General features: G+C 41.8%; 1 protein-coding gene across 2 annotated transcripts in view; it reads left to right on the top strand.

Moving 5' to 3' along the window:
• Positions 1 to 25,086, top strand: part of LOC117871228 (N-acetylated-alpha-linked acidic dipeptidase 2-like) — a 41,694-nt gene extending 16,608 nt beyond the window's left edge. Inside the window, exons 9-19 of one of the 2 annotated variants that reach the window (XM_034758980.1) lie at positions 107 to 192; positions 912 to 1,031; positions 1,524 to 1,606; positions 4,529 to 4,592; positions 7,477 to 7,544; positions 13,686 to 13,777; positions 15,053 to 15,143; positions 16,924 to 17,188; positions 20,217 to 20,298; positions 21,447 to 21,539; positions 23,061 to 25,086. In XM_034758980.1, the coding sequence (XP_034614871.1) occupies positions 107 to 192; positions 912 to 1,031; positions 1,524 to 1,606; positions 4,529 to 4,592; positions 7,477 to 7,544; positions 13,686 to 13,777; positions 15,053 to 15,143; positions 16,924 to 17,188; positions 20,217 to 20,298; positions 21,447 to 21,539; positions 23,061 to 23,250 (1,234 nt within the window). In that variant the 3' untranslated portion in view covers positions 23,251 to 25,086. The remainder of the gene's footprint in view (positions 1 to 106; positions 193 to 911; positions 1,032 to 1,523; positions 1,607 to 4,528; positions 4,593 to 7,476; positions 7,545 to 13,685; positions 13,778 to 15,052; positions 15,144 to 16,923; positions 17,189 to 20,216; positions 20,299 to 21,446; positions 21,540 to 23,060) is intronic. The other variant, XM_034758982.1, reaches the window with a different exon arrangement.
• The last annotated feature ends 883 nt before the right edge of the window (positions 25,087 to 25,969 follow it).

Below are 25,969 nucleotides of genomic sequence, written 5' to 3'. Positions count from 1 at the left end.
CTGTGTTTGTAAAACATGTTTAAAATTGGTTCATCTATCACTGTTCCAACCCTAGTAAATGCCTCCTCAAGTCATGGATAACTACTTCATTTTGCTTTTGTTTCAGAAAGGTCAGAATGCATGTCCACACTCACAACAAAATAACACGAATTTACAATGTTATTGGCACTATCAGTGGAGCGGAGGAACCAGGTGACCTTTTTGCATTTGCTGAAGATGTTCTTAGGTGGCATGAGGTTTAACTTTTCAGAGATAATCAGATAAAATTTGGAACTGGAAAAGACTTACTAGGTCATCTTGTCCCTCCCATCACAGTGTTCCCCCAAGAGATCTGTAAGTGGTACACAGATGAGAATGCTACAATAAACAGCTCACTGGGACAGCGTTGCGTGAGACATCTCATTTTCTATAGGGTCTCTAACACATCATTCATACAGTCTTACACCAGCATATTCTAGTGCAACACAAAGTATAATGGACTAGTCATGAGCTGAAAAAAGTACTGGATCCCACAACATCCTGAACTTTGGAGATTCAAGATATGAACCAAGGTCTAGATCCACATTTCTCAGCTGCTTGTATCTTTATAGTGGCTTAAATTGAAACCCTGGACACAAACTTTGGGGTGGTTGGTATTTGATTTTGTGTTCTGATTTGAATTCTGTATCTGGGTTCCATCTCAAGATCACAGAGTCTAAAATTACTCAAATCATCATTGAGCAGACAGATCCGGGTAATTTTATTCTAACAGTGGTTCCAAGATAAGGGATGAAAAGATTGTTAAAACAAGTCTGTGTACGTACAAAGATTGTAAATTAGAAGGTGGGGAATGAAGTTAAAGGGAAAGACTGAATTATAGGTACCCCAAGTGTATTCTGAATTAAAGACTGATTCTGTATCTTTGTTTCCAGACAGATATATTATTCTGGGAGGACATAGAGACTCCTGGGTATTTGGTGGGATTGATCCAACCACTGGCGCAGCTGTTCTTCAAGAAGTTGCTCGGAGTTTCGGCAAAATGATGATGGAAGGTAACTTATTCATTGTAAATGGAGAAAGTGAAACACAAGGTCTATGAAAAACACTATTTTGAGAAATTAAGTGGAATTTACCAATAAGCAAATGCATAGACTTTGTTTGCCCTCTGCATAGGGTTGAATTTCACATAATAGGTATTGCAACTTCTTATATGTGTGTGCACATGCATATGAGTCAGGAACTGGGGGAGCTCCTAAACATATATATCTGCAATGAGCTTAACATCACATATGATGTGAGTTGGTTGAATTTCTGCTCTCCTTGCCTGTGTAACGTTATGTGCTCTGAGAGTTTTGCCTTTACAGTAAAAATATTGCAGTGGATGTGCTGATCTGCAGAATTTGGGGTGACAAATTTTCACTGATACATATTATACATCATTTTCCATGATGTACTAATTTTTATTTAAGTGACTCAGTCAACTGTGGCAGTCTTTCTCTAATAGAATTTTTCTCTTGAAGTCAAATTTAACTGTGTGATTACAGGTTGGAGACCTAAAAGAACTATTATTTTTGCTAGCTGGGACGCAGAAGAATTTGGACTATTAGGTTCCACAGAATGGGCTGAGGTAAATAAAGAATAGTACAAAAGCATGACTGATGAAGATATGTGGGCCTATGTCTGCCTATATGGGCTATGGAGTCTCTGTGGACAGACCCCATTTAAATTAATGGAGTTCCATGCATATTCAGGGGGATCTGTATATACAAAGCCCATTGTAGTTAGTTAGCATTTATATTAGGGTAGTGTCCAGGAGCTCCCATTAGGCACAGTTGTTTGTAGCACAGCAGGGTCCTAATGGGAGCTCCTGGACACTACCCTAATATAAATGCTAACTAACTAATAATGATGGTCTGCGTGCACTAGCTCCTCATAAGATTTAAAAACTATAGGACTGTTGGCTTTGAATCAAATACACTAAGGAAGAGTATGGTAAGTTGCTGTCCTGCTTGAAAATCTGTTTCTTCAACAAACAAAATGGCCTCCACAAATTGAGATTCAGAGGGGCCAGACATCTTTTTGTGGATGGCTTTTGCCTCCTGTGGGTCCCAGAGGTTTGGGTGCTGGACCCAGGGCTAATTCAGTTGTGGGAGCCCTGACCGCCTGACTCTGAGTTTCCCCATATCTCTCCACCAGAGAGGGGAATCTATGGAGTTTTCCTCCCACTTCTCTCTTCATGGGGGTTCACCATGAGTGAGGTAATCTGGGCCTCAGTTCTTATGTTGCAAGTGGATTGGTCACTCCTACTAAGAAATGTAGGACTTAATCAAAATTTATCTTAACTCACTGACAAACTGAGGTTAAAATTAGAGTGGAAAATTTTCTCCATTGGAAAATGTTGGTTTGTTGAAATCAGAAACGGTGGGCAGGGAAAATTTTGATTTTGATGAAATTTCATTTTGAAACAATTTGTTTAGAGACATTTTGATTTTTTTTTTGTTTCAAAATAACTTTTCATTAAAAAAACTATATTATAGTTTATGCTGCTGTATAGCATTTAAATTCATGTGCCTACATTCATAGAATCATAGAAGTGTACGGCTAGCAGGGACCTCCAGGGGTTATCTTCTGAGTCCCTCCCCCTGCGCTGACATTGGAACAAAACCAAAAACTACAAAATACTGTGACAAAGGGAAAATGGAAAATGTTTATTCCTAATGTCCAAAAGAATACAGTTTTCCTGCTTGATGGCAAATTTGAGGTTCCCACTGCCCTTGAACTTCTTTCACAAGTACATTCTCCAATATACAACTGAAATAGACTTGCCTGCCCATTCTGCTTAATGCAGAGGAAGTTTGGTCACTAACAAGAAAACCAAAATTAAAGTGTAACAACAGTTGACTTGAGGAAAACTAAACTTTGTGGAGTAAATATTCATCCCAACTAAACTCCAGTAGTAAGAAGCATAAAAACTCATAGCTAACAGGACTGAGCTCCAGTGAATGTAAAACGTTTAAAAAACACCAATTCTCATCAAGCATGTCTGTTTCTACAGGAGTATAATAGAATTTCTTTTTGTGAATCATTGTCCTAAGGTACTTTTGGTTTGATAATTTAATACCCAGTTATCCATTGTTCATCCAATGGCAGAATCATACTGAATCTCTGGACCCTAACAACCTCTCAGACTTTAGCCCCAGTGTCTCTAGTTTATTGCCTTTTAGCTTCATTTTGGTGCCATCTAGTCCCTCCCTCTGAATCCTGGATTAGACTCTGACTCTAGAGATGCTAGTCAATGCTCACATTAAAGGTCCTCTGCAGTTATTTACCTGGACAATCTTTCATCCACTAAGTCTTGAGGAAAATTAACCCTTTGCTCATTAGGTGAGGGTTGTGAACACAGTATCTGAAAATGTATCAGTACCCCCTAGTTATGGAAACATCTGTTCATAAATGAAGTGATTCATTCAAATCAAGAGGCTAGTGAATATATATATACACACACACACATGCTCAGTCCTTCCCTTTATTTTTCTTTTTACACAGACACTCTGTCTCTCCCTCCCTCCCTCTCTCTTGCTCACATGCACACACAACATTGGAGAAATCATCCATCAGATCATTTATTTTATCATATATTTATTTTTACATTTGATTCTTATATCATTTGTACATTATACTACTTTACAATAGAAAATTACCAAATAGAATGCTTACCAAAAGAAACCAGTTAGAATATCAATTGACAAAGCCAAGTACCGATTTTAAAACCGATTAGAATATTGAGTACCAAATCACCGCTTACAATCAGAATACCAATTTAAAAATTAATTACCAATTTGTAAAATAAAAATAGTGACATGTAAATAGTCAAAATCAGAATGAAACATTTTGATTTACTTGAAACACATTTATTTTTGTGAAACTTCAACATTTTGTCTTTTCATTCCAATTCAGATCTTTTTTTTTTTTTTTTTTTTTTAAATGTAAGAGTTTCCTGTGGAACAGAAATTCCAAATTTCAACAGCTCTAGTTAAAATGGAGTTAAGTCTGAGAGCCCATATTAGTAATTCAGGGTAAGACACAGAAGAGGGATATTGTAATTATCCCAAAACCAAGTGTTGCAAAACCACAAAATTCAGAATTAATCTTAATCTTGAAAGAAATCCAGACAAGTCAAGCCATGGAAATGCACAATAAAGGCACCCATACAGGCTTAATTCTGGCCTGTAGTGACACCATGCAATTATAATAATACCACCAATAGCCTCCCCACCCCATCTTCCTTCTGATGGAGCTGCAGTTGGCACCTCTAATATTTCATGAATGGCTTGAAGATCAACTTTAAAAACACCACAGCTAGCACAGCTGAATGTCATGCTCCCTGACCACTGGCCAATCTTATTCATTAATATAGTTAGGCATTTATATAGTACCTCTCACCTTGACTGGTCAAGAACCTCTTTGTTTTTTATAGTATTAATGGTGCAGCATTACATAATCACATATTATCAGTAAAGTAAACATGTTTCCCTTTTCACAACTACAGGAGAATGCTAAAGTTCTTCAGAAACGGGCCGTTGCTTACATCAACACAGATTCTTCTATAGAAGGTGTGTTTAAAATTTGTTTTTAAGTCTATTGGCTTCCTAGATGTAGGTTAACATTTTGCTGCATATTTGTTACTGCCTCAAGGATTTGTGATACAAGGTACATAACAGGATATTGAGAATGCACAGAGGCAAGTATAGAGTAGAGTGGAGAGAGAATCCAACTCGGTTCTCATACTATTTCCCCCCAGCAAATAGCACCATCATGAGCTATGTACTTGGGGAGAGAACTTTACGCCAAAGGCAGGTGATTATATAAATATACCTTAAATATGTCTCCTGAAAAGGTCAGGGTTTAATATTGATAGTTTAATGAGCTCAGCAGTTTAACTCAGATTTTAATCTATTTCATCGCTACATTTGCTTTGATATCCAGTTTGCTATGTAGTTTATGGAAGGCAATGTTCACTGTACCGGCCTGACTCCTTTTACTCAATGGAGTTATGGTGTAACGTCTCACGGTACCGTGTATTGTAGTATCACAAGACAACTCACATTATCGCTTTAAGCTTTGAGTTCACTGGGGATGGAGTTCACCCTGCTGCCACAGACCCCTGTCATGAGCTGAGCTCAGTGTTCTGTCTGTGCAGAGATGTGCCAGTGGAGCCGTTGCATAGGCAGCCTCTGTGCTGTGTGCGCTGGGGTGGGGTCCCCATGCCAGCAACAAGGGGAGGTTGAGAGTGGCCAAGAGTGGAAGTGATCCACAGATGCATGGTTCAGCTGGCCCTACCACACCACTCAGGTCTTGCAGAGGGCGTATTAAGGTTCTGACACACAGGAATGCTGCTAAGAAACTGGACTTTATTTGCAGGCCCCCAGCCACGTGATCTAAGTCAGAGTGATGACATCAATACCCCATCACATCCCAGTGTTCAGTGACACCAGTGATTATTGTTGGGGCTGCAGCTACCATTCCATCCCTGGGATAGCAGCCAGGGGAGAGCGGGTGCTGTGCTGCACCGCGGCCTCAGTTTGTTAGAGGGTGCCACATTCTATCTACGCTTTGTCCATTAAAACCCAATTACTCTGGTGTCTTTGCATGAGTGAAGTAGGTTTCACCATGAATGTTTAATAGTTCAGTTTTGTTTTGGTTAGCAGAGAATTCTCTTCATCACACAATGATTGGAAACAAAAAAACAAAAACAAAACCTGCTTTCTAAATGCTCAGTAAGAATTGGGGACAGGGGCGGAAATCAGAGCGGTTCCTTCAATTACACAGCCTACATGCTGTGTAAAAAGTAGATCAGACTTTTAGCCTATATTTCATGCCTACAGAAGATCTTGCTGCTGAAATAATAGCTTTCTCCCTACTTCATATTCGCAGTGTGTATTGTAACACATCTATTGGAGACGATTTGAAGCCGGCATGCTGTTGCAGTGCCAATTTGCTTCCAAATCTTGATTATGCAGTGATGCCTTTGTTTATGTATCAAAGCAAAATATGAAAGTAAAGCATTGTGAAACCTATAATAAACAAAACTGGCGCCACGCTTCAGTGCACTGTTTTAAGTACATTAGTCCTCTTTCCCTTGACTCCAGGCATTTGAATCCCCAATGGAGTGATAGCATCTATATTCCTTGGAGGAATCAGTTAGTACATCACAGTACATTCTGCACTATGCCAAGTACAGTACAGCACATTTATCTTATTCATTGTCCTTTCGCACAGAAAATGATTGGTGTCCTTTGAGAACGTTGCCTTGCATCTAATTTCCAATTGCTAAATATACAAACTCCTTGGCTATGCTAGCTAATGTAACCCAGTGTTCTTTTCCATTATTATATTACTGTAGTTGTCTGACTAGTTTTAATGGGAATTTCATTTGTCTGTTCAGCCAGAAACAATACACAGCTCTAAAATATTATCAAAATCTGCCAACCGTTCTAACAAAACATAAACTATCAGATGTGGCAGAGTTCTTATATATCCCTATGTACCCACCATTTGTTGCTAGAGTTTACAGTCTGTGGGTATTATTGGATTCTCTGTCAGCTGATGTTAGATGATCATCTAACATTTTCTAGGAAGGCCATTTTGCCCTTTTGTCTGGTTAAAAGATAGTGACCATTTCTTTTGGCTGTGGACCTTGCTGCAATAATCTATGCCTTTGTCACCTGAACACTGGCTCGCTGTAGTGTGTTCTATCTTGACTTAAATCAACTTGCAAACTAACAGTGGTGCAGAATGCTGGAGCAGACACCTGCTGGTTAACTAGTGCATTTTGTGGAGAGCAAACGACAGGCAGCCAATGCAGATTGCAGAGCACTGCTGTTTTGTGGGTGAAGTTGAGGGTCTTAATTTTTACATATAAAGCTCTAAATGGCCTGGGGATCGCTTACTTGAGAGCTGGTCTCTCCTAGTGTCTCACTGCTGTAGTTGCGGCCAGCAAAGACATTCATTATAAGACAGAAGATAAATCCCTCATTATAGGAGAAAAGCAGCCGCTGGCAGGATTTCTTCTGTGAGGGGATTTCCACCCTGGAACTTGCTTTCCCTCCTCCCAATCCAAAATAGCACAGATTTGCTGATTTTTAGGGTGCATCTGTTCACACAGGAAAGAACCAAATGGGGTTGGTATGTGTGGTGAGGGTGTGTATAATTTGGAGGGGGGTTGAGCTTGAGGTTCAACGGCAGGTCTAATTTTTATGATTGTATTTGGAATCTGTGGCAAAGATGAGTTTAGGAGAAGTGCTTTACGTATTGTAAATCTAACTAGACAATCTGTATTTGTAAGTGCTTTGCGCCAAGACCTGCAGTCCTTACTTAGCTAAAACTCCTCTTGGAGTCAATGAGAGCTTTGCCCAGGTGAGAACAGCAGGGTTTGGTCCATTAGCAGGGAGTCAAAGCCACTTAAAAAAGATTTCCCTGTCTGTGTTTGGTTTTCAGGCAACTACACTTTAAGAGTTGACTGCAGCCCCCTTCTCTACAAATTGGTGTATAATCTGACAGAAGAGGTACAAAAGCGAAGTGTTTGCTGCACATGACTTTCTGATAACTGAAGTCACAAACTTACTGCAGATTAGTTTGTAGCCTGCAGAGGCACTGATCCTGCTCCCATTGAAGTCAATGGCAAAACTTCCATTCATTAGGACATGATCCAGGCCCACAGTTGCTCTTCAGTGGTCTATGGAGGATGAAGAGTATTACTAAAGCAAACAAAACTATACTACAGTGTATATTTTTAAACACCAAGAAGAAGATAATCAACCCACTAAAAGCTAAGTTATTGGACAAGTAGACAGGAAGCTGGAAGGAATTAAAAATGGGATTTAAAAAGAAATCCTGAAAATGGAAGAGATTTAAGACAAATTGGCTTGGTGCCCTCCTTACTCTTCATCTTATCCCCCCAAATCTTTTCTCACACCCCCTCCAAAATGCCTCAGTATTTATCAAAGGATTAAATTATTCTTCCAATGAGTCAGATATACCCAATTTGTACAAATGGTGTCCCAGATAGCTATCCTTTTCTCTTTCTTAGTAATGCTCATTAGATCTTCTGTTACTGTAGATGGCAGGCACATTAAAGGATGCTGCTTCTCCTTGAATGCATATAAAATGTGGCTCTTCAGGTGAATTCATTCTACTCATTTAAGAATGAGAACTGACAGTTTTCAAATATATAGAGCAAGCTTCATCTTGCCATACAAATGACTTTTGTATGAATTCTGGGCTTGTGAATAGTGGAGTTTAGTCACCAAAGTGCCTCATCTTGAGCCACCTCCAGAGACAGATAGCTTAATTCACTTTCCATTTCCAGTCTTTGACATTTCTGCTGGACATCTGTTCACTTGGAACTGGACTGAGATCACCTACTCATTAGTCCCTGCAGTGGATGTCAATTATTGGCACAGACACAAAAAGTTGACCCCCACTGAGATATCTAGTGTCTCCGGCTATGAAAGACTCTTCCTAGTCTGAGTTGTTCTCAAGCGTAAATCATACTCCTTTATGCACAAAGTAATGCACAAGATTTCCAGGCTGTGTGCTTCTTCGTCTTCAACTGTTTCAACTTTGTGTTTCCTTCTTGTGCATTCCCCCTCCCTTTTCAACTTTTCCTGTTTTTTTTTTTTCCTCTCTCTTTTGAGGAGGAAAGGGAAGTGTTTATGAGATCATCAGCACAGCAGTAACACTTCACACAATGAAGGAAAGGCTGTTTTACTTGCAAACACTCTTACTGCTGAAAGAAACAGATTAGGATTGCTCCCTTTCCTCATTCACCAGGGAGCCATCTGCAAAGAGAAACAGACTAAAAATGCTTTGGGTGAAAAACACTGGTAGTGGTTCCTGCCTCCACCGTTTTACATCTCACCTTAAATTAGGCATGTGTTTAGCCAGATAACTTCCATCTAAATACCATCAGATGCTTGAGAGACATGAGCATGTCTTCTTTTGGAAAAAGCTCCCATGCCTCTGTTAAGAGCTTGAATAATACATAAGTGTAGAATAGAACAACGAAGGGCCTCAGAGGCGCTCAGTAATTGAATGCTCTCTCGGTATCAGGGAATTCCCAGTACTACGTTATATTCATTCATGTTTTCCACTACTTCATTTATCATAGGGATGCATTTATTGTCATTGAAAAGCCCTGTCTATTCTCTGAACTGTTTGAAGTCAGTCTTGGAATGATCTGGGTTGTTGTTTTTTTTATTAGTTTGTAGATGAAAGACACAACATTATTCTGATTCTTTTCCTTTCTCTGCTTTTTGTCTTCATTCAAAGAGCAGTTTCCCCAGTTTTTTTGTCTGTTCTGCTGTCTCCATCCCTGAGGTAATCTAATGGCTCATTTCCTATGTCTCTCTGTTTCTTCTTGCTTTGTCTAAGTCAACTGGAGAACATCCTCATCCTTCTCGAGGATACGGAAGATTATGATGCATTTATTCCTCCGGTACAGCTAAAGCTGCTCATCGAACCCTAAGGAGAGCGGTTACCTTTTTATGTCCTGGAAGTGCCTGTTTATTTTCTAATGTAGTTATTCACCTCCCTAAATTCCTTAGGGAAGGACTGGCCAAAAACTTGTGTGAGGTTGCGGAGTGGAGAGCCACATTTTCACTTCTTCATTCTTCTAAGTGCAGGGCTGGTGAAAATCAACAAAGAATGGGACTTGAGCCCATTACAGCTATACAGGTCAAAGAGCCATACACAGTCCTATACCCAAACCTAACCAGATGCACAGAGGCACTTTCCCCTACCTGCTCATTTAGGACTTCTCCTCTTCCTCCAGATGTATTTTAAGCTCTTCATTTAAAGTGGTAGAGGCTCATTAATGTCCAGCAATGGCCAGGAGCAGAGCTGTGTGAACAATGGATTTTTCAGTTCACTGGCCATTTTGGGCTCTGCGTTACTTTGCTAGCATTAAAGGATAAAGGTCACAGTTGAGGGCTCAGCATCTCTGTCTTGAAGAGCTCTGAAGGCAGGAAGGCATGGAGGCAGCAAGAATGGGGTGGGATAACTGGCTAGGCAGTAGTACTGCTGAAAAATATCGGGGGGGGAGGGAGAGTCATAATGAATCACAAATTGAATATAAGCCGACAGTATGATGCAGTTGTGAAAAAGGTTGATATTACTCTGGGAAGTTTTAACAGGTGTGTCGTATGTATGACATGGGATGTAATTGTCCCACTCTACTCAGCACTGGTGAGGCCTCAGCTGGAGTATTGTGTCCAATTCTAGGCACCGGAATAGGAGTGACCAGGGGGCCATAGCCCTCCCACTTTTCACAAGGGGCCCCACCCCTCCCAGCGAGACTGGCAGCTGGAGCCCAGCTGTGGAGCCCGGACAGCTGTGGGGCACCACGCTACAGACCCTCCACCTGCCTGGGGTGGGAGGGTCGAGAGCAGTGCCCAGCCTATGTCCCCGCCCCGCACTGTCCCCCCCCCCCCCCCCCTCAGGGCAGGAGGATCCACAGATTCCCACAGCAGCCCAGCCATGGTAAGAGCCTCATGAGTAGCTGTGGGGAGCTGCACCATAGACCCTTCTGCCCCGGGGGAGGGGGCATGGGGCAGGGACACGGGCCAGGGGCTGCTCTTGACCCACTTACCCTGGCAGATGGAGGGTCCACAGCGTGGCTCCCCACAGCTGCCCATGTGACTCTTACCATGGCTGGGCTGCGGTCCCCCAGACAGAGCTGGGTCCAGGTAAGAGTCATGCATGGCACGCAGGCAGCTGTGGGGATCCGTGGACCCTCCTGCCCTGGGTCCGCAGCTCCTGGCTTGCTCTGGCTTCCAGCTTGGCTGGGGGTGGGGCCTCGGGCAAAAGAGGAGGAGCGGGGTGAGGGGCTCTGCCCTCCCCCACTTCTGGGCAGGCTCTGCAGCCCTTGCGTCACACTTTAGGGAAGATGTGGACAAACTGGAGACAGTCCAGAGGAGAGCAACAAAAGTGATGAAATTTAGAAAGCCGACCTGTCAGAAAAGATAAAAAATACTGGGCATGCTTAGTCTTGAGAAAAGAAGACCGAGTGGGGGGGATCTGATAACAGTCTTCAGATATGTTCTTCAGTTGTTCTCCAAGTCCAGTGAAAGTAGGACACGAAGTAATGGGCTTAATCTTCAAGGGAGATTTAAGTTACATATCAGGAATGACTTTCTATCAAGTTAATTAAATTTTGGAATAGGCTTTCGAGGGAGAATATGGAATGCTCTTCATTGGAGGTTTTTATGAACAGGTTGGACAAGGACCTGTCAGGGAGGGGCTAGGTTTACTTGGCCCTACATCAGCTCAGAGGATTGGATTTGCTAATTTCTTGAGGTCCCTTCCAGCCCTACATTTTTATGATTCTGTGAAATTCAGAGAACAAGCACAGACAACCTACTTCTAGTTATCCTTAGAAATTTAGAATTGCAAAAAGCTGCTCAATTTATACTTTTTTTTAAATACCAAGCTTTTATTTTTATCTTAATTTATCTAAAATAGTGACCTCATTTATTTCAATGAGAGACTAAGGGATCTTCTGTGCCTTCGATAACAGTGCATGTAGCTCCCTTTGAGCTGTAAAGGAGCAACTTCGGTAGTGATTGGAAAATGGGACTCAATGGAAGCCTTCCACAAAAGCATAGGCCACTGGGATGCAGAGGGACTAGGTTCGTTAGTGTTGAAATGCTAATTAAAATGTCATTGCTTTGGGGAAATAATTGAGAAGCAAGAAAATGTACCACAAGGCCCTGATGCAACAAGTCCGTGCCTGGATTGTCCTATGCAGGGGGACAGCACAGAACCTTTGCACCTCTGCAGTCCCCACTTAATCCTTCAAAACAAGGGTTGAAGTGGAACCTGTGCCTGGTGCTGGCCCTCTGTGTAGGGTTGAATTTCCTTCCCTCCTTCTCTATCCCTCCCTCCCTCCCCCAACACAGCAGGTGTGGTAGGTTGTTGCACGTCAGTGCAGATGTGAGTGGCGGCTATGGGTAAAAGCAAGGTTATGCACTCGGCATAATCCTTTACGCTGGGCTGAAATCAGTCTTAAGGCCCCTTTACCCCCTCTCCCTTACAAGTTATAAGGAAGAGTGTGGTGAATGAGGTAGAGATTTCTGAGGAGGGATGGGCTTAATTAAGCATGATCCTCAGCATGGAATTGAGATCTTTAATTACTCCTGCCTCTCTCTTTGGCCCTACACCCACTGCAAGGCAGGAATCATTTAAAAGCCACATGGCAACACTTGCATTAATACAGGATTGGGTTCTCTTGTCCCGTTCGTCACATTTTAGCCTGGGCCTATACCTGCCAAACTCTGCATCGGCATTATAAAAGATCAACCCTGAAGCTATGCAAGAGCCTAGGATTGGATGTAAGCCACTGCAAACATGAGGTTCTATTCAGCTATTCCTGTGCTGTGGAAAAGACAAAAAATGGTTTTTACATTACCTGATAATGGTTTGGCCGATAATGTCAGGATAAAGTCTGTACTGGAGCAGGGAGCACTTGGCTGTAGAGTTCAGTTTGCTCCTGCGGAGGTCTCATTTTGAGTTTAGCCCCCAAACCTGAGCAAAGTGCTTGGGAAATGAGAGCAGCCAGGCAGTTATTTCACAAGCTTGATTTCTGCTAGCTGCAGGCATAATCTCAGAGGTCGGAACCCTAAAGATTTTCAGTTTGGCGTGTATCTCTGTAGCTATATATGTCTGTAGATATTCAATGCAGAAAGTGACCCCCTCCAGTATTCTGAAACGGTTCACTCCCAGCTTTGTAGTGCTTGTGTTTGTGAAATCTCCAGCTTTCCAGGTAAACAAGCTCAGGCTGCTTTTGCAAGCTCTGCTTGTCAAATCACTTCGGTTTGAGACCGGTATTGAAAGGACAAGATTATCTTCAGTCCTCGCTCTTGAAGGACAGTCTGGTGGTTGGGGACCTGGGTTCAATTCGCAGCTCTGCCACAGATACCCTGTTTGACCTCGGGCAAGTCATCGACTAAAATCTCTCCGTTCCCCCTCTGTATAATGGGGATAATAACGCTGACATTGTCAGTCTTGTCTATTTAGATTCCAAATACTTTGAGGTAGGGACTGTCTCTTACTATGCACAATGGAGCCCTGATCTCAGTCAGGACTTCAAGGCACTCCCCTTATATAAATAATTATTATTATGGTCCAGATCCTGCCGTCCAGTGCATCTACTTTTCACTCCTCCAGTAGCACAAAGCAGCCATAATGTAGGCTCAACCTGTGTGTAGAGAATATCGCCCCTGGCTAGGGAGAACCGTCAGTGGGCTAGGGCTGTTGTCTCCCAGCTCCTACCATAGGGGGCATTCCCAAGGGGAAAGGAGTGTGGTTGGGGCATCCCAGGCTGCCACTCAGAGCATCCCTAAGGGCCGTAGTCCAATGGGCATAAGTCAGAGCAACCCTCAGCACTGCTCTAATTTACACCAGTGCTCTGGCCAGCCCCAGCATTGGGCTGGTGTCAAGAAGCCCCGGCTCCTTCGAGTTGTTCCAAGTGCATGATGTACGTGGCTCAGGATCGGGACCCATAGATTATAAATAACGTGCGTAAAGCCACATATGTGTTAACATTTGAGATCAGGAATAATGCAGATTAACGATATGAATCTCCTCTTGATAAAGTTCAACTGGAAGCGGAGACACTTTCATTTCAAGCATGTGCTTTGCCTCCCCAGATTGCAAGCCCTGATGAGGGTTATGAAGGCAAGTCTCTCTATGAAAGCTGGCTTGAAAAGGACCCCTCAACAGAAAGTAAAAGTCATCCCAGGCAAGTTCATGAAACTGTATGTTTTTTTTTTTTCCCCTTTCCCCTCGTCAGTGTTTCAAATGGATCACTGTGTGTTGTCTTTAAAAGCATCGTTGCCATTGATAGTGATGATACAAAACTGTCTGCTAGCAAGTGAGTAGCTAGCCGTATCGATGACTTTAGGAAATGTTTGTGCAAAATCACATTGGCGGTACCTGTGCCAATTACTAACCAAAAGTTTAAATGTCCTGTTAATAACACTTTGGAAGACAGTCTAGTGCTGCATTCTTGTTAGGATAAACAAATGTTTCGTTAAAAGAAACTACAACAGTAAAGAAGGAGAGTTGTTCTTGTACTTCTCATTCTTTTTTGATGCAGTTGACTATAAAAGGCCATGACCTACTATATATACAAATGTGTACTTAAATTTCTTTAAATATGCAAGGTGATCTACAGTAAATGTTGCTATCTAAATTAAAACATCCCCATGGAAACTATACAGTTGTTTACGTGCTCCTGCTTGCCAAGGCTAAATCCTTACTCACAAGATGGGACTAATCATGTCAGTAAGGTAAATGGAGTTTAGCCCCTAATGTTATTTGATTCAAATGTCCCAAGTCTGTTGCCCCAATCTTGTAGCCCCTGCTCACATGAATTCAATGAGGTTTCTCACCTAAGTAAGCGCTAGGATCAGACTCCCTGAGCAGATCCTCGGCTGATACACATAGTTATATTGACTTCAGTGGAGCTACAGCAATTTGAGGAGCTGGCCTTTATTAGATTTCATTTCGTAGAAGAATGTATACGTACAAATAAACAAATCCGATCTAGAATTAAATGCTTTTCCCCTCCTCCATATACTCGTGTGTGTTGTTCTGTTTCCTTTCCTCTGTGTTGCCGCCTCTGCCCAGCAGATGGCATTATCCACTTGAAATTAACACCAGCAACAGCCTCTTCCGCAATGGAAACTATTTGCAAGGCTTTGATTGTACAGTGGTCTGCCACATATAAACACATCTTTATATAGTCTCCCAACCGATTTCAGTCGACAGTACATTATTAATGTTTGAGATCACCAAGATGCCCCAGGTCCTATTCTACAGCACTCTCACATCAGGCTCAATGTGTATCCTTTTCCAATGCGTTCTTCATCTTAATAGCCTCACCGTTATGACCTTGCTTGTCAGAAGCCTTGTCCACAATACTTTGGAAACTCGGCTAGCAACACCTTGCATAATCATTCATGCTAGGTCTAACTGTCGCCTCATTTTGATACCTTTTCTTTCCTGCATGTAGAATAAACAACCTGGGATCAGGCAGTGATTTTGAAGCTTATTTTCAGCGTCTGGGAATTACATCAGGCAGAGCCCGTTATACAAAGAACAGGGTAAGGCATCCAGATTTCCTGAAAACAACTGATACTGAGGTTTGGCTTTATTTTGAGAACAGTGACTCGACCGTGGGATATTCAACAATTTAAAAAAAAAAAAAAAACTGTTTCAAAGTGTTGGCCCTGTGCTCACAGAAATGCAATTTTGGAATTTGTGAAGAAACAAACACTGGAAGGACAATTCACCCATGATGGTGATGTGTTCATTCTAAACCTCTAGTTACACAAAGAGGGCCCTTGATGAAGAGGTGTAGATGGAATCAGCTCCCAGTCGCCACTGTCATTCTCACACACATCACATTGTCCCCTTGCATGTATTTTCTTTCATTCTAGTGACACATTGCCTCATAAGTGAAAAACCACACTTGTAACCCACCACAGTAAGGGAAAGGTTTGTCCAATTTTTCCTTTAAACTACAGTTTTACATTTAAACCAGTTTACAAGTGTTTCATTAGCACTAATGGTCAAGGTCCTACAATGTCAGGGCCAACTGGAATTTAAGACTGAGGCCTTGTCTAAAAGTTTTGTCGTTTTAACCATACGGGCATACTGAAAGCTGCAACTCTCTCTTGCTCTCTCCCCCAGATATAGGCACAATTACACTGACATAAAAGGGCTTATATCTGTATAGCTTATTCTGATTCAGTAAAGCAAAGTGATCCAAACAGATACTGGTATGTAGTAGCATAACTGCATCAGCAAAAAATCACACTCTTTACAGACATAGATAAGTCAGTAAAAATGTTTAAGTTTAGGTCAGACTGTAGACATTTGGTAAAACTGAATCTTTTTGGAGGAAAAAAAAATCGAGCTGAGATACAGAAGATATATATCTAACAATCCTAATGAAGTTCTTTTAAAGATTCTAGGATCATTATTTGTCAAGCTCCATATGTTTGCATGATGCTTTACAGAATACAGAAGACTCGGGGCCTGATTCTTTACCATTCAGTATCCATAGCCATTTTAAAATGTGTAAGATGAGTATGAAGTGCTTCCAAATCAGAGCTGTAGCTTTTTTTTTTACTACCCACTTAGCACAAGTGTAAGTGGTTACACAGGATGGAGTGGACAATCAGGCCTTAGCTCTCTGCCCTGAGGAGCTAACCTATGGTTTTAAAATATGCTGTTAGTTCAAGAGCAGTTGGGAAGAGACACTGTCCATAAAGAGATCAGTGTTTGAAAGAGGTCAGCATTGGAGGCTGTTTTTTCAGGGGGGAGGAAGCATGCATTTCAAGGAGGAAGGCAGCTCAGCACGTAAGAAGTGGAAGATAATTCTAAGGATAGAATGCTGGATGAAAGAGTGGAACGTACAAGGAAAGAAGCCAAGAATAGAGAATGGAAAGATTATAGTCCTGGGGCAAGATGATGAGGAGGAAATGAGGGAAGAGATGTAGGTGGTGGCTGAATTGCACAGGATCCAACGGGACTACTGTTTTGCACTTGTGCTACTCAAACAACCACATTGTTTTGCTTGTTGGCAATGAGTCAGTAGGTATTGGAGCTCAGGATGGGGCCAGAAAGAGGCCACCATAGACAGACAGTAAGGATTGCTACACACTTTTGTTCTGCCATAGTACCCCATGAATTTGGATTGCTTTTTTCCTCATAGGAGCTTCACACAAACAGCAGTAAGGACAGTAATTCATCTGTGTCTGGAAAAGAGCTATCATGATATGGAAGTTGTGGTGATCTATTGTTGGCCATTTCTGACCAATTTCATCCCTCAAACTGTCTTCAGTTACAACATCTGAGACTTTGTTCATTCTTTTTCAGAGAGCAGACAAGTTCAGCAATTACCCAGTTTACCACACCGTCTATGAGACTTTTGAGTTAGTAGAACGATTTTATGACCCCACATTCACGAAACAGCTTACTGTTGCCCAGTTACGAGGAGGACTGGTGTATGAACTGGCAGACTCCCAGGTCATTCCTTTCAACTGCCAAGATTATGGAGAAGCCTTAAGAAAATACACAAATAGAATCTATAATTTGACCAAGAAACATGAAGAACAGGTAGAGACTTACGGAGTGTCATTTGGTGAGTAATGACCATGCAGACATTAAACGTTTATCTGTCCTGAGTGCATCAATTAGAAGTACACAAAGGGAAGAAATATGGTTGTTGTATCTATGAAGCTGGACTTTGAGTTTCAGTGTAAGCAGATCTGAGATATCAAGGATGAGGCCCCACGCTTTCTTTATAGCTTGAAGCCAGTTGTGGTCACAGCAGGCCTTCCTTGGCTGAACAATAAGTAATGCATACTGTTGCTTTGAAGCTAATCTCTGTTTCCTAGGCATATACCCATAACTAGTTACATTCATTAGCATGAGGCAATTAATCATTCCAAAAGTTCACAGGTAGTTTACTATGTGGAATTTACAAGTTGCAAAGAGAAATGAGGACAATAATATTATTACACCACAAGTCCCATCTAAATGATAATATTCCCTTTTGATCTCTGAATCAATAGACAACATTGATGATATCATTAGAGACAGGAACAAAATTTTAGCATCTACAAGCTAATTAGATCGTGTTGTTAAACTTCTAACAAGATAAAGGTAAACACAGACAAATATGACAATAGAACCTCAGAGTTACGATCACCAGAGTAATGAACACCAGAGTTATGAACTGACTGATCAACCACACACCTGATTTGGAACCAGAAGTATGCAATCAGGCAGCAGCAGAGACCAAAACAAAAAAAAAAAAAAAGAAGAAGCAAAGCACAGTACAGTACTGCGTTACTGCATTAAATGTAAACTACTAAAAAATAAAGGGAAAGTTTTTAAAAAAGGATTTACAAGGTAAAGAAACTGTTTCAGTGTTTGTTTCATTTAAATTAAGATTGTTAAAAGCAGCATTTTTCTTCCGCATAGTAAAGTTTCAAAGTATATTAATTAAGTCAAAGCTGTAAACTTTTGAAAAAACAACCATAATGTTTTGTTCAGCCTTACGAACATCCTCCATTCCTGAGTGTTCATAACTCTGAGGTTCTACTGTAGTATCTGTTCTTGATTCTCTAACAATACCAGCCCACATATCAAGGATCTATCTACAAGGAATGGCCCTGTTTACCATTTCAATACCCTTCTAATATGTCCTTAAGGGTTGCTTTTAGGTCACTCAGCCTTCTGTGTTGCTTAACCCTCACTGATTCAGCCTCACAATAGTATTCTGGGATGATGCATTTACATGACTTTGTTAGCCTTTGTCATAGCATTGTGATATTGCCAACTCCAGACATTCAAAAATCATAACTCAGGCCCAGTGAACTCATAGGATTGGTTTAAAATCATTATTTAAAAAATAATACACCTCTACCTCGATCTAACGCTGTCCTCGGGAGCCAAAAAATCTCACCGCGTTATAGGTGAAACCGCGTTACATTGAACTTGCTTTGATCCACCAGAGTGCGCAGCCCCACCTCCCCCGGAGCACTGCTTTACTGCGTTGTATCCGAATTCGTGTTATATCGGGTTGCGTTATGTCGAGGTAGAGATGTAATAAATTGAGCTTATTTGCCTTTTGGGTTCAGGTTTTCAAGTTTTCCTCTGCAACAATGAGGGCTAGAAACTTTTTTTTTTTTTCCTCAATTCAAATTTCTCTCTTAATCACGAGATTCCAGAAAGCGGAGCTTAAAGAAACATAAATTTTGTACGTATTGTGATTTTTAAAAAAGAAGTAGAGTGAGCAACACTGGCATTGTTTGTGATAAATAAACTTGTATGTTTTCAGGAGACCTTTTCCCTAGTCAGCCCTCTCCTTCTGCTTGTGAAACATGAGCTGTTGCGAAATGGTGGCTAGAATGTCAACAATGGCTAAACGCTGTCCTTGCACGTACACACAGCTCCCATTCAGTGTACAGAGGCAGCCAAGCACAGAAACCTTACATTGGGGGGTGATTCAACTCTCTTGATACAAACAATCCGAGGGGAGGTGGCTTTATATGGAGGGAGCTACTTTAGATTTGCCAGGGCTTTCTGAAACTCGTGGTTAAATTTGAAATAGTCTGAAGCTTCCCTTTTGCCTACAGAACTTGTATGTTTGGCAAGGTTCTAAAGTTTCCCATTTTTGCAAGTTTGCCCCTGTTGCTCAATGAACCAGAACCAATTTTTTTTTGGGGGGGGGGTGAGGGGCGGGGGAGAGGGAGGTAGGAGAATTAGCTGTAGAAATGAAATAGACGCCGTTATCCAAGTCCTGTCCACACTGGCTGTGGTGGAACCAGTACAGCTCTGTGTCTGCGTAGGGAGAGCCTTCCCCAAGGGCTGTGGATGCCCTGTATACCACAGAGCTAAGTCCCACAGGGACTTTTGCCAGTAGCCGTTAAGAGGGCTTGGGCGTGTTGCCAGGGAAAGAGTGAGGACGAGCTTGGGGGGGTGGGGGGGTGTTCTGCAACTACAATGATCCAACGGGCCTGCACTCCCACATAATGGGAGACAATCCAGGTGTTGAGTAGCAGCTGTAGAATGGCTCTACCACCATCCTATGCCTTGGCCGGGAGGGTTCCTCCCCAACGGGATCTCACTACACCAAGTCTGTCTTGATATGGACGGGGAAAGAGCTCACATAAAACAAGCAAAGGGTGGGGTGGAAATCTCCTAAGGTGAAAATGGTGCAATCCTTGCACAGGCAGGCACAAGTGCTGGAAATGTTGATACATGTCAAGTTTCTTCATGTAAAGTCTGCAGTAAAATTAAAATTGCAGATCCAGGATTTTCCTCCTCTCCATCCACCCCAATCTCAGAACTTGTTCTTTGCCAGAGGTTCCCCAAGAATCGTTCTCAGCATATTTAAATTAAATATTATTTTAATGCTTCTTTGTAGAAGTTTTATTAGACATTCTTCCTCAGCACTGCTGCCATAGTTAAAATAGGTTTTCCATGTTACGAGAGGGCACTGCAGCCCTTTAAAAGTCAGATCCAGAAGAAATGGGGAAGCCAAGGATTCCTTGTCAAGTCAGTAAATAAAATAAATACATGGTTTTCCTCAATAAGTGAAATGTTTATTGTTCAAGGCTCTTTGTGTGATGCTGAAGTAAAAAAGGACTTTCTATTTATAGGTCCCCTTTTTTCTGCTGTGACGAATTTCACAGAAGCTGCTGCTGATTTTCACAGAAGACTTAAAGAGGTTGATGTGAATAAGTAAGTTAAAAAAACCAGTCTTGACAAATTCGCCTCCATGCTCCTCAACTTTGTTTGCTGAGGGCCAAGTCCTGCAATCCTGAATCAGGCCTTGGTCAGCAAAAACTGACTTTGAAATCAATATGAGTTTTGCCTGAGTGAGGACTACAGGATTTGGACCTCAACACATTCTGTTTCCTGGGCGCACTCACCAATGAACAGTATGGCTTTGTGATAATTTTAGTGAAAATCTTATATAATGTAATGAACGTATTTTTCACGTAAAGCAACAGCTAGTGAAAAGTTAGTATCTTCTTTCTTTGGTGGGTTCTTTCTAGTACTTTAATAAAACACAGGTTTCTGTTGCTCTTAAAAGGGCGGCCTCCCATTTTGTTTCTTATATTAATGGGAAGTTCCCCCAGTCTAACATGCAGTTTTTTCCTTTGTTTGTGTGAAATCAGTCTGAAACAGCATCTTCTGGAATCAACAGTCCTAGTTTGAAAGACCATGTGATTCTAATCACAGTTTAGAGCCCATCTTCTTCTGTAGCACTGGGCAATGCATGTAACGCCTGTGTTTCATTTTCCTCATTTATATCATGATACTTGTCAGCCTAATCAGGTGCATAGGAAGGAGTAACTAGCTAATATTTGTTTAGTGCTTTGTAAACTAGAACAGGGCTGGCAATGGTTTTCCTATCCCAGAAATATTTTTGAGAGTTTGGAAATTTTTATTGTTCTGCCTCAGAATGAAACTGAGACTTTTGAAGTTTTTCAGTGAAAAGCCTATAGTGTGGTAGTTAAGGCACTCACCTGGGAGATGAGAGAACTGGGTTCAGGTCCCTGCTTTGCCTAATTTGGAGCAGGAACTTGAATCCAGGTCTCCCACATCCTAGGTGAGTGCCCTAACCACAAGGCCATTGCCTATTCTGGGGTTTGAAGGTGTCTTCCTCTCTCTCTGGTTTTGACCAAAACTTTGCCTGAGAAACCTTTCTTTGTGAAAGTTTCATCAAAGCCAGTATGTTCCCAGGAGCAGTTTTGGTTTCACCTAATCAGCTTTTCTGACTAAAAAATAATGTTGAAAAATTCTCAACCAGCTCTAGAAAACCATGTAGTTCATACATTTTCATGCATTGTTGTGTGAAATGCTTCTGTCTTCATCCCCCGCAGTCCAATTGCTGTGCGAATCATGAATGATCAGCTGATGTTTGTGGAAAGAGCTTTCATCGATCCTCTTGGTTTACCAGGCAGGAAATTTTACAGGTAAGGCAACAAGTTATGCAGACTACTAAAAAGCATTGATTGTGCTATGACTCTTCAACTTTTTCATATTATGAACCGCTTCCTAAAATAGAAATTCTCTTGTAAACACCTCCTGCACCTTCGCCGTGGCATCGAGAGTGCTTGGTTACAAGGAACAGTAACTAGGACAGTGCTAAAGAAATAAGATGAAAATAACTGTGCTGGTTACAGCAGTGTGAGGACATTCGTCTGCTGATTCCATCCCTCCTGACAGTGGAGCAGATTTGGGAGAAGGAGAGGGTGCTGAAAGACATGAGGTTGTGATCTACATCCTTTATTTAGCTCAACAACACATTTGGGCTATTGAGCTTCTCCTGTTGGGCGTAGGACTGTATTTTTAGTAATATTAAATGTCTCTGAATTTTGGTCTTAAAGATTGTGAAATGCTTTGAAATCTAACACATTTATCCTCACATATCCCTGTGAGGTAGGGAAGGGCTGTTATTGCCTAGTTTTTACAGCTGTGAAACTGAGACACAGAGAAGCTAAATGACTTGTCAAAGGTCACAGGGTGAAGCAGGGATTGAACCCACGTCTTCCCAACTCCTGTGCTAACCATTGGACCATCCTTCTTGTCAGCTAGTAAGGTTTGCTTATATCCTAGGAGGATTTTCATTTGAATGCCGTAATGCTATTCTATCTTACAAGGAGAGTACATTGTAAGATGTATAGTCATAAAGCTATGGTGATAGAACAGTTTCCCTCTTTGGTGTCAAGTGTATAGCTATACCTCATTTTGCCCCAATGCCTCAGTTTCATTGAAGTACCCAGTTATCTGAGAGAAGGGATGCCAGTGGTGTGGCCCTCTGGCCAAATCAGAAGTCCTCCAATCCCAGGGCACACACAAAATTTGATCATTACCTGTTAGGTTCACTCCCTCTGGGGCACCTGGCATTGGCCACTGTCGGTAGACAGAGTACTGGGCTAGATGGACCTTTGGTCTGACCCAGTACGGCCGTTCTTATGTTATGTTCTTAAAATCCAAAGGCAATCTTTATCTCTTTCTAAGCTAAATAGTGTTCAGGCGTCCTCAAATGCCAACAGCCTTCCAGGAAGCAACCGCTCACCCTCCCACTACTAAATCCTTCCCTGTGCTTGCAAGGGTTTCAGCTGGAGCTGCTCACATTTTTTTTCCCCACATAATGTGACTTTTTGGACAGCTCAGGTTTTTGCATCATTCAGAGTGTACTGCTATTTCAGCTAAGCAGAGAAATTCAACTTGGGGCAAACATTTTTCATTTTCCCATGAAAGGGGGGAGCCAGTAATTTTTCATTTTGGCCAAAAAATGAAATCAAAATCCACTGACACTTCAAATGATGTTAAATTCACTAAAAATTTACTTTAACAAAAAAACAGCTCTAGTTCTAGCATAATTTTTGCTCTTTCTCTCAGGGATTCCCCCCAGCCGTGTCTCAGTAGCTCCCCTTGTTCTCCCTAATATCCCTCCTTCCCACCTAAGGCTTTTTTCTCTTTCCCCACAGACACATTGTTTTTGCTCCGAGCAGCCACAACAAGTACGCTGGAGAGTCATTCCCAGGGATCTACGATGCCGTGTTCGATATAGAAAACAAAGCGGATCAGCGCAAAGCCTGGGAAGAAGTAAAGCGGCAGATCTCCATTGCAGCCTTCACCGTGCAGGCTGCAGCAGGGACTCTGAAGGACGTAGCATAGGAACAAGGCACCAGCAGGCTTGAACACATGGCCTAACTCTTAAAAAATGGCAGTCAGTGTACTAGACTTCCACTTTGTGCATAGTATTTACTCGGGTTGCAATATAACCAGCCTTTTGCATACAGAAGTCCCCTGGGAGTTAGTGAGAGCTGTTGGTGTTATGGGACTGTTGGTTAAGGAACCAGTGTTGGTTCTCTGAGACTGGCAAAAGATCCACTAATTTTGGGACCTCAGTTTTTGGGTTCTGAGCACTTCTGAAAATCAAGCTCCCAAGCTGCATCTGCACTAGAGAAACTAGAACCTGCCAATGGTGCAGTTTTGTTAGTGGTAGCAGGTGGAAGTCATAATGCAGACAGAGATCAGGGGTTTAACACCATGTGTCTTAATGGTGTTCTGAGCAGGATTAAACAACATGGTAAGAATGCCTGAACTCTGTCCGCACTAGAGCTTCCATCACTGAGGCAGCTTTTGCATTGGGTCTGATCCACTATGGCTACGCCTATGACCTAATTTTCCTAGTGTGGACAATGATTTAGGGCATAGGAATTGCAGTACTGGATCAGACCCATGGTTCATCTAGTCCAGTATCATGTCTCTGACAGTGGTCAGCACCACATGCTTCAGAGAAAGGTACAAGAAACTCACAGCCATCCCCTCATAGAGATTGATATACTGTGCATCATCAGGCTTTATCTCCCTACCCATAGTCTTTGATTGTGGGTGTGATTATAAAAGATGGTGAGCACCCACAATCCCAACTTACTTCAGTGGTATTAGGTGTTCTCCTCCTCTGAAAACTCCAGTTCTAGGTGTCCCATGCTGCACATCCATAATCAGTGAACAGTTGCCAATGTAGGTCCAGATGCTTTTTATGCCATTTTTAAAAATGAAATGAAGTACTAAAAAAATCTATTTCTATGCAGAAGTTTTGAAAACCCTTAGGTTTTGAGATTTACAAAGGGGATCGTGGGGGAGTTAGGCATCAAAATTCCTTGTTGAAATTTTCCTTCTGAAAATCCCAGACTTATGCAATATCACCATACAGGTGCTTTTAAGAGGAAAAAGAACCAGTAGAGAATCACCATCCCTCCTGTGATGAGCTATCTGTTCCATTTGTAACATGCCATCACTTTCCTCTCATCAGCTGTTATTCATCGTGCCCTCTTTAATTGGGAAAGCTATTTTATACCATGCTCTCACCCACCAGCTGATGTCTGATGACAGAGGCGGAAAGTGTTTTCCCAGAATGCTATTAATTACTGTTCTGAGCAGAAGGGATGGAACGCTCGGCATTTCTCCTTCAACTTCTACAGGACTAAACGACACACAATTTTTGTCTTCTGATGTTCCCAGTTAAAACTTTAATGTGAAACTTACAGTTATTTTAAATTCCAGGGATGAAGGAAGAAAGTAAAATGACCAGACAAAAAGGGAACTGAAACGCTTTTCAGAAACCATACACCGATATAAAAAGAAGAAAATATTCTAAGAATGGGGATTTTCCTCAGTGACTTGGCCGACATTCCCTCTCTTCCCCAGGGTGTGCAACATAGTAGCTTACCTTCAGTTCCCAAGGTGGCTGCATTTCTGTGGCTCTGGCTGCATATAAGGGTTATGAGGTCTTTCAGGCTGTCGATATAAATGGATAATATTAAAAATCACTTACACTACCCTCCACAACTCCATTTACACAGTGCCTATGTTTTGATTCATTTATTCAACCTGTCTGAAGCAATTTGTGGGTCATGTAACTGAAAAGCATCCAATCTTCAGCGTTTAAAGCCTAACATGGGACAATAAAGCAGTTTGACAAAATTAAATTTGGATGAAACTTGATGTTTGGTTTGCTAGATGTCTCTCAGAAAAATAACTTCAGGGAAACCCTGCCAAATAGTTTAGCTCTGCTGTTTAAAATGGTCAGTCAGTTTTTAATTCATTTTCACTGGAAACCAGGAGGAAAAAAGCCTTACTATTAATGAGATGGGTGGGGATGCTAAAAGGCAAGTTCAAATCCAGCCCAGGTTGACAGTGATCAACCATTTAGTGGTTACTTTAGTGCCTTTTGTCCAGATCCTAGGGAACAGGTGTCAACATAAGAAAAATTTCTAGCAAAACTAACTTTTAATTGCCATCTGTATTCTCAGCCTTACAAGAGAGACCATAGCTTGAACCAGGTTAGAGACTGACCTATCTTGAATGAGTGTGTTCACACAAGGGTTTAATGCAGTTAAAAACATAAAAACGGCTATAGTGGGTCAGACCAAAGGTCCATCTAGCCCAGTAGCCTGTCATCCAACAATGGCCAATGCCAGTTGCCACAGAGGGAATGAACAGAACAGGTAATCATCGAGTGACCCCTGTCGCCCATTCCCAGCTTCTGGCAAACAGAGGCTAGGGCACCATCCCTGCCGGTCCTGGCTAATAGCCATTAATGGACCTATCCTCCATGAACTTTAGTTCTTTTTTTAACCCTGTTATAGTCTTGGCCTTCACAACATCCTCTGGCAAGGAGTTCCACAGGTTGAACTGCGTGTTGTGTGAAAAAATACTTCCTTGTTATGAGAAGGAGTAAATAACACTTCCTTATTTACTTCTCTACACCAGTCATGATTTTATAGACCTCTGTCATGTCCCTCCTCAGTCATCTCTTTTCCAAGCTGAAAATTCCCAGTCTTATTAATCTCTCCTCATATAGCAGCCATTCCATACCCCTAATAAT

Source organism: Trachemys scripta, chromosome 1 (genome assembly GCF_013100865.1).
Source record: "Trachemys scripta elegans isolate TJP31775 chromosome 1, CAS_Tse_1.0, whole genome shotgun sequence".
Taxonomy (NCBI): Eukaryota; Metazoa; Chordata; order Testudines; family Emydidae; genus Trachemys; species Trachemys scripta.
The sequence above is the reverse complement of the archived record's forward strand: the minus strand, read 5'-3'. Positions and strand labels throughout refer to the sequence as shown.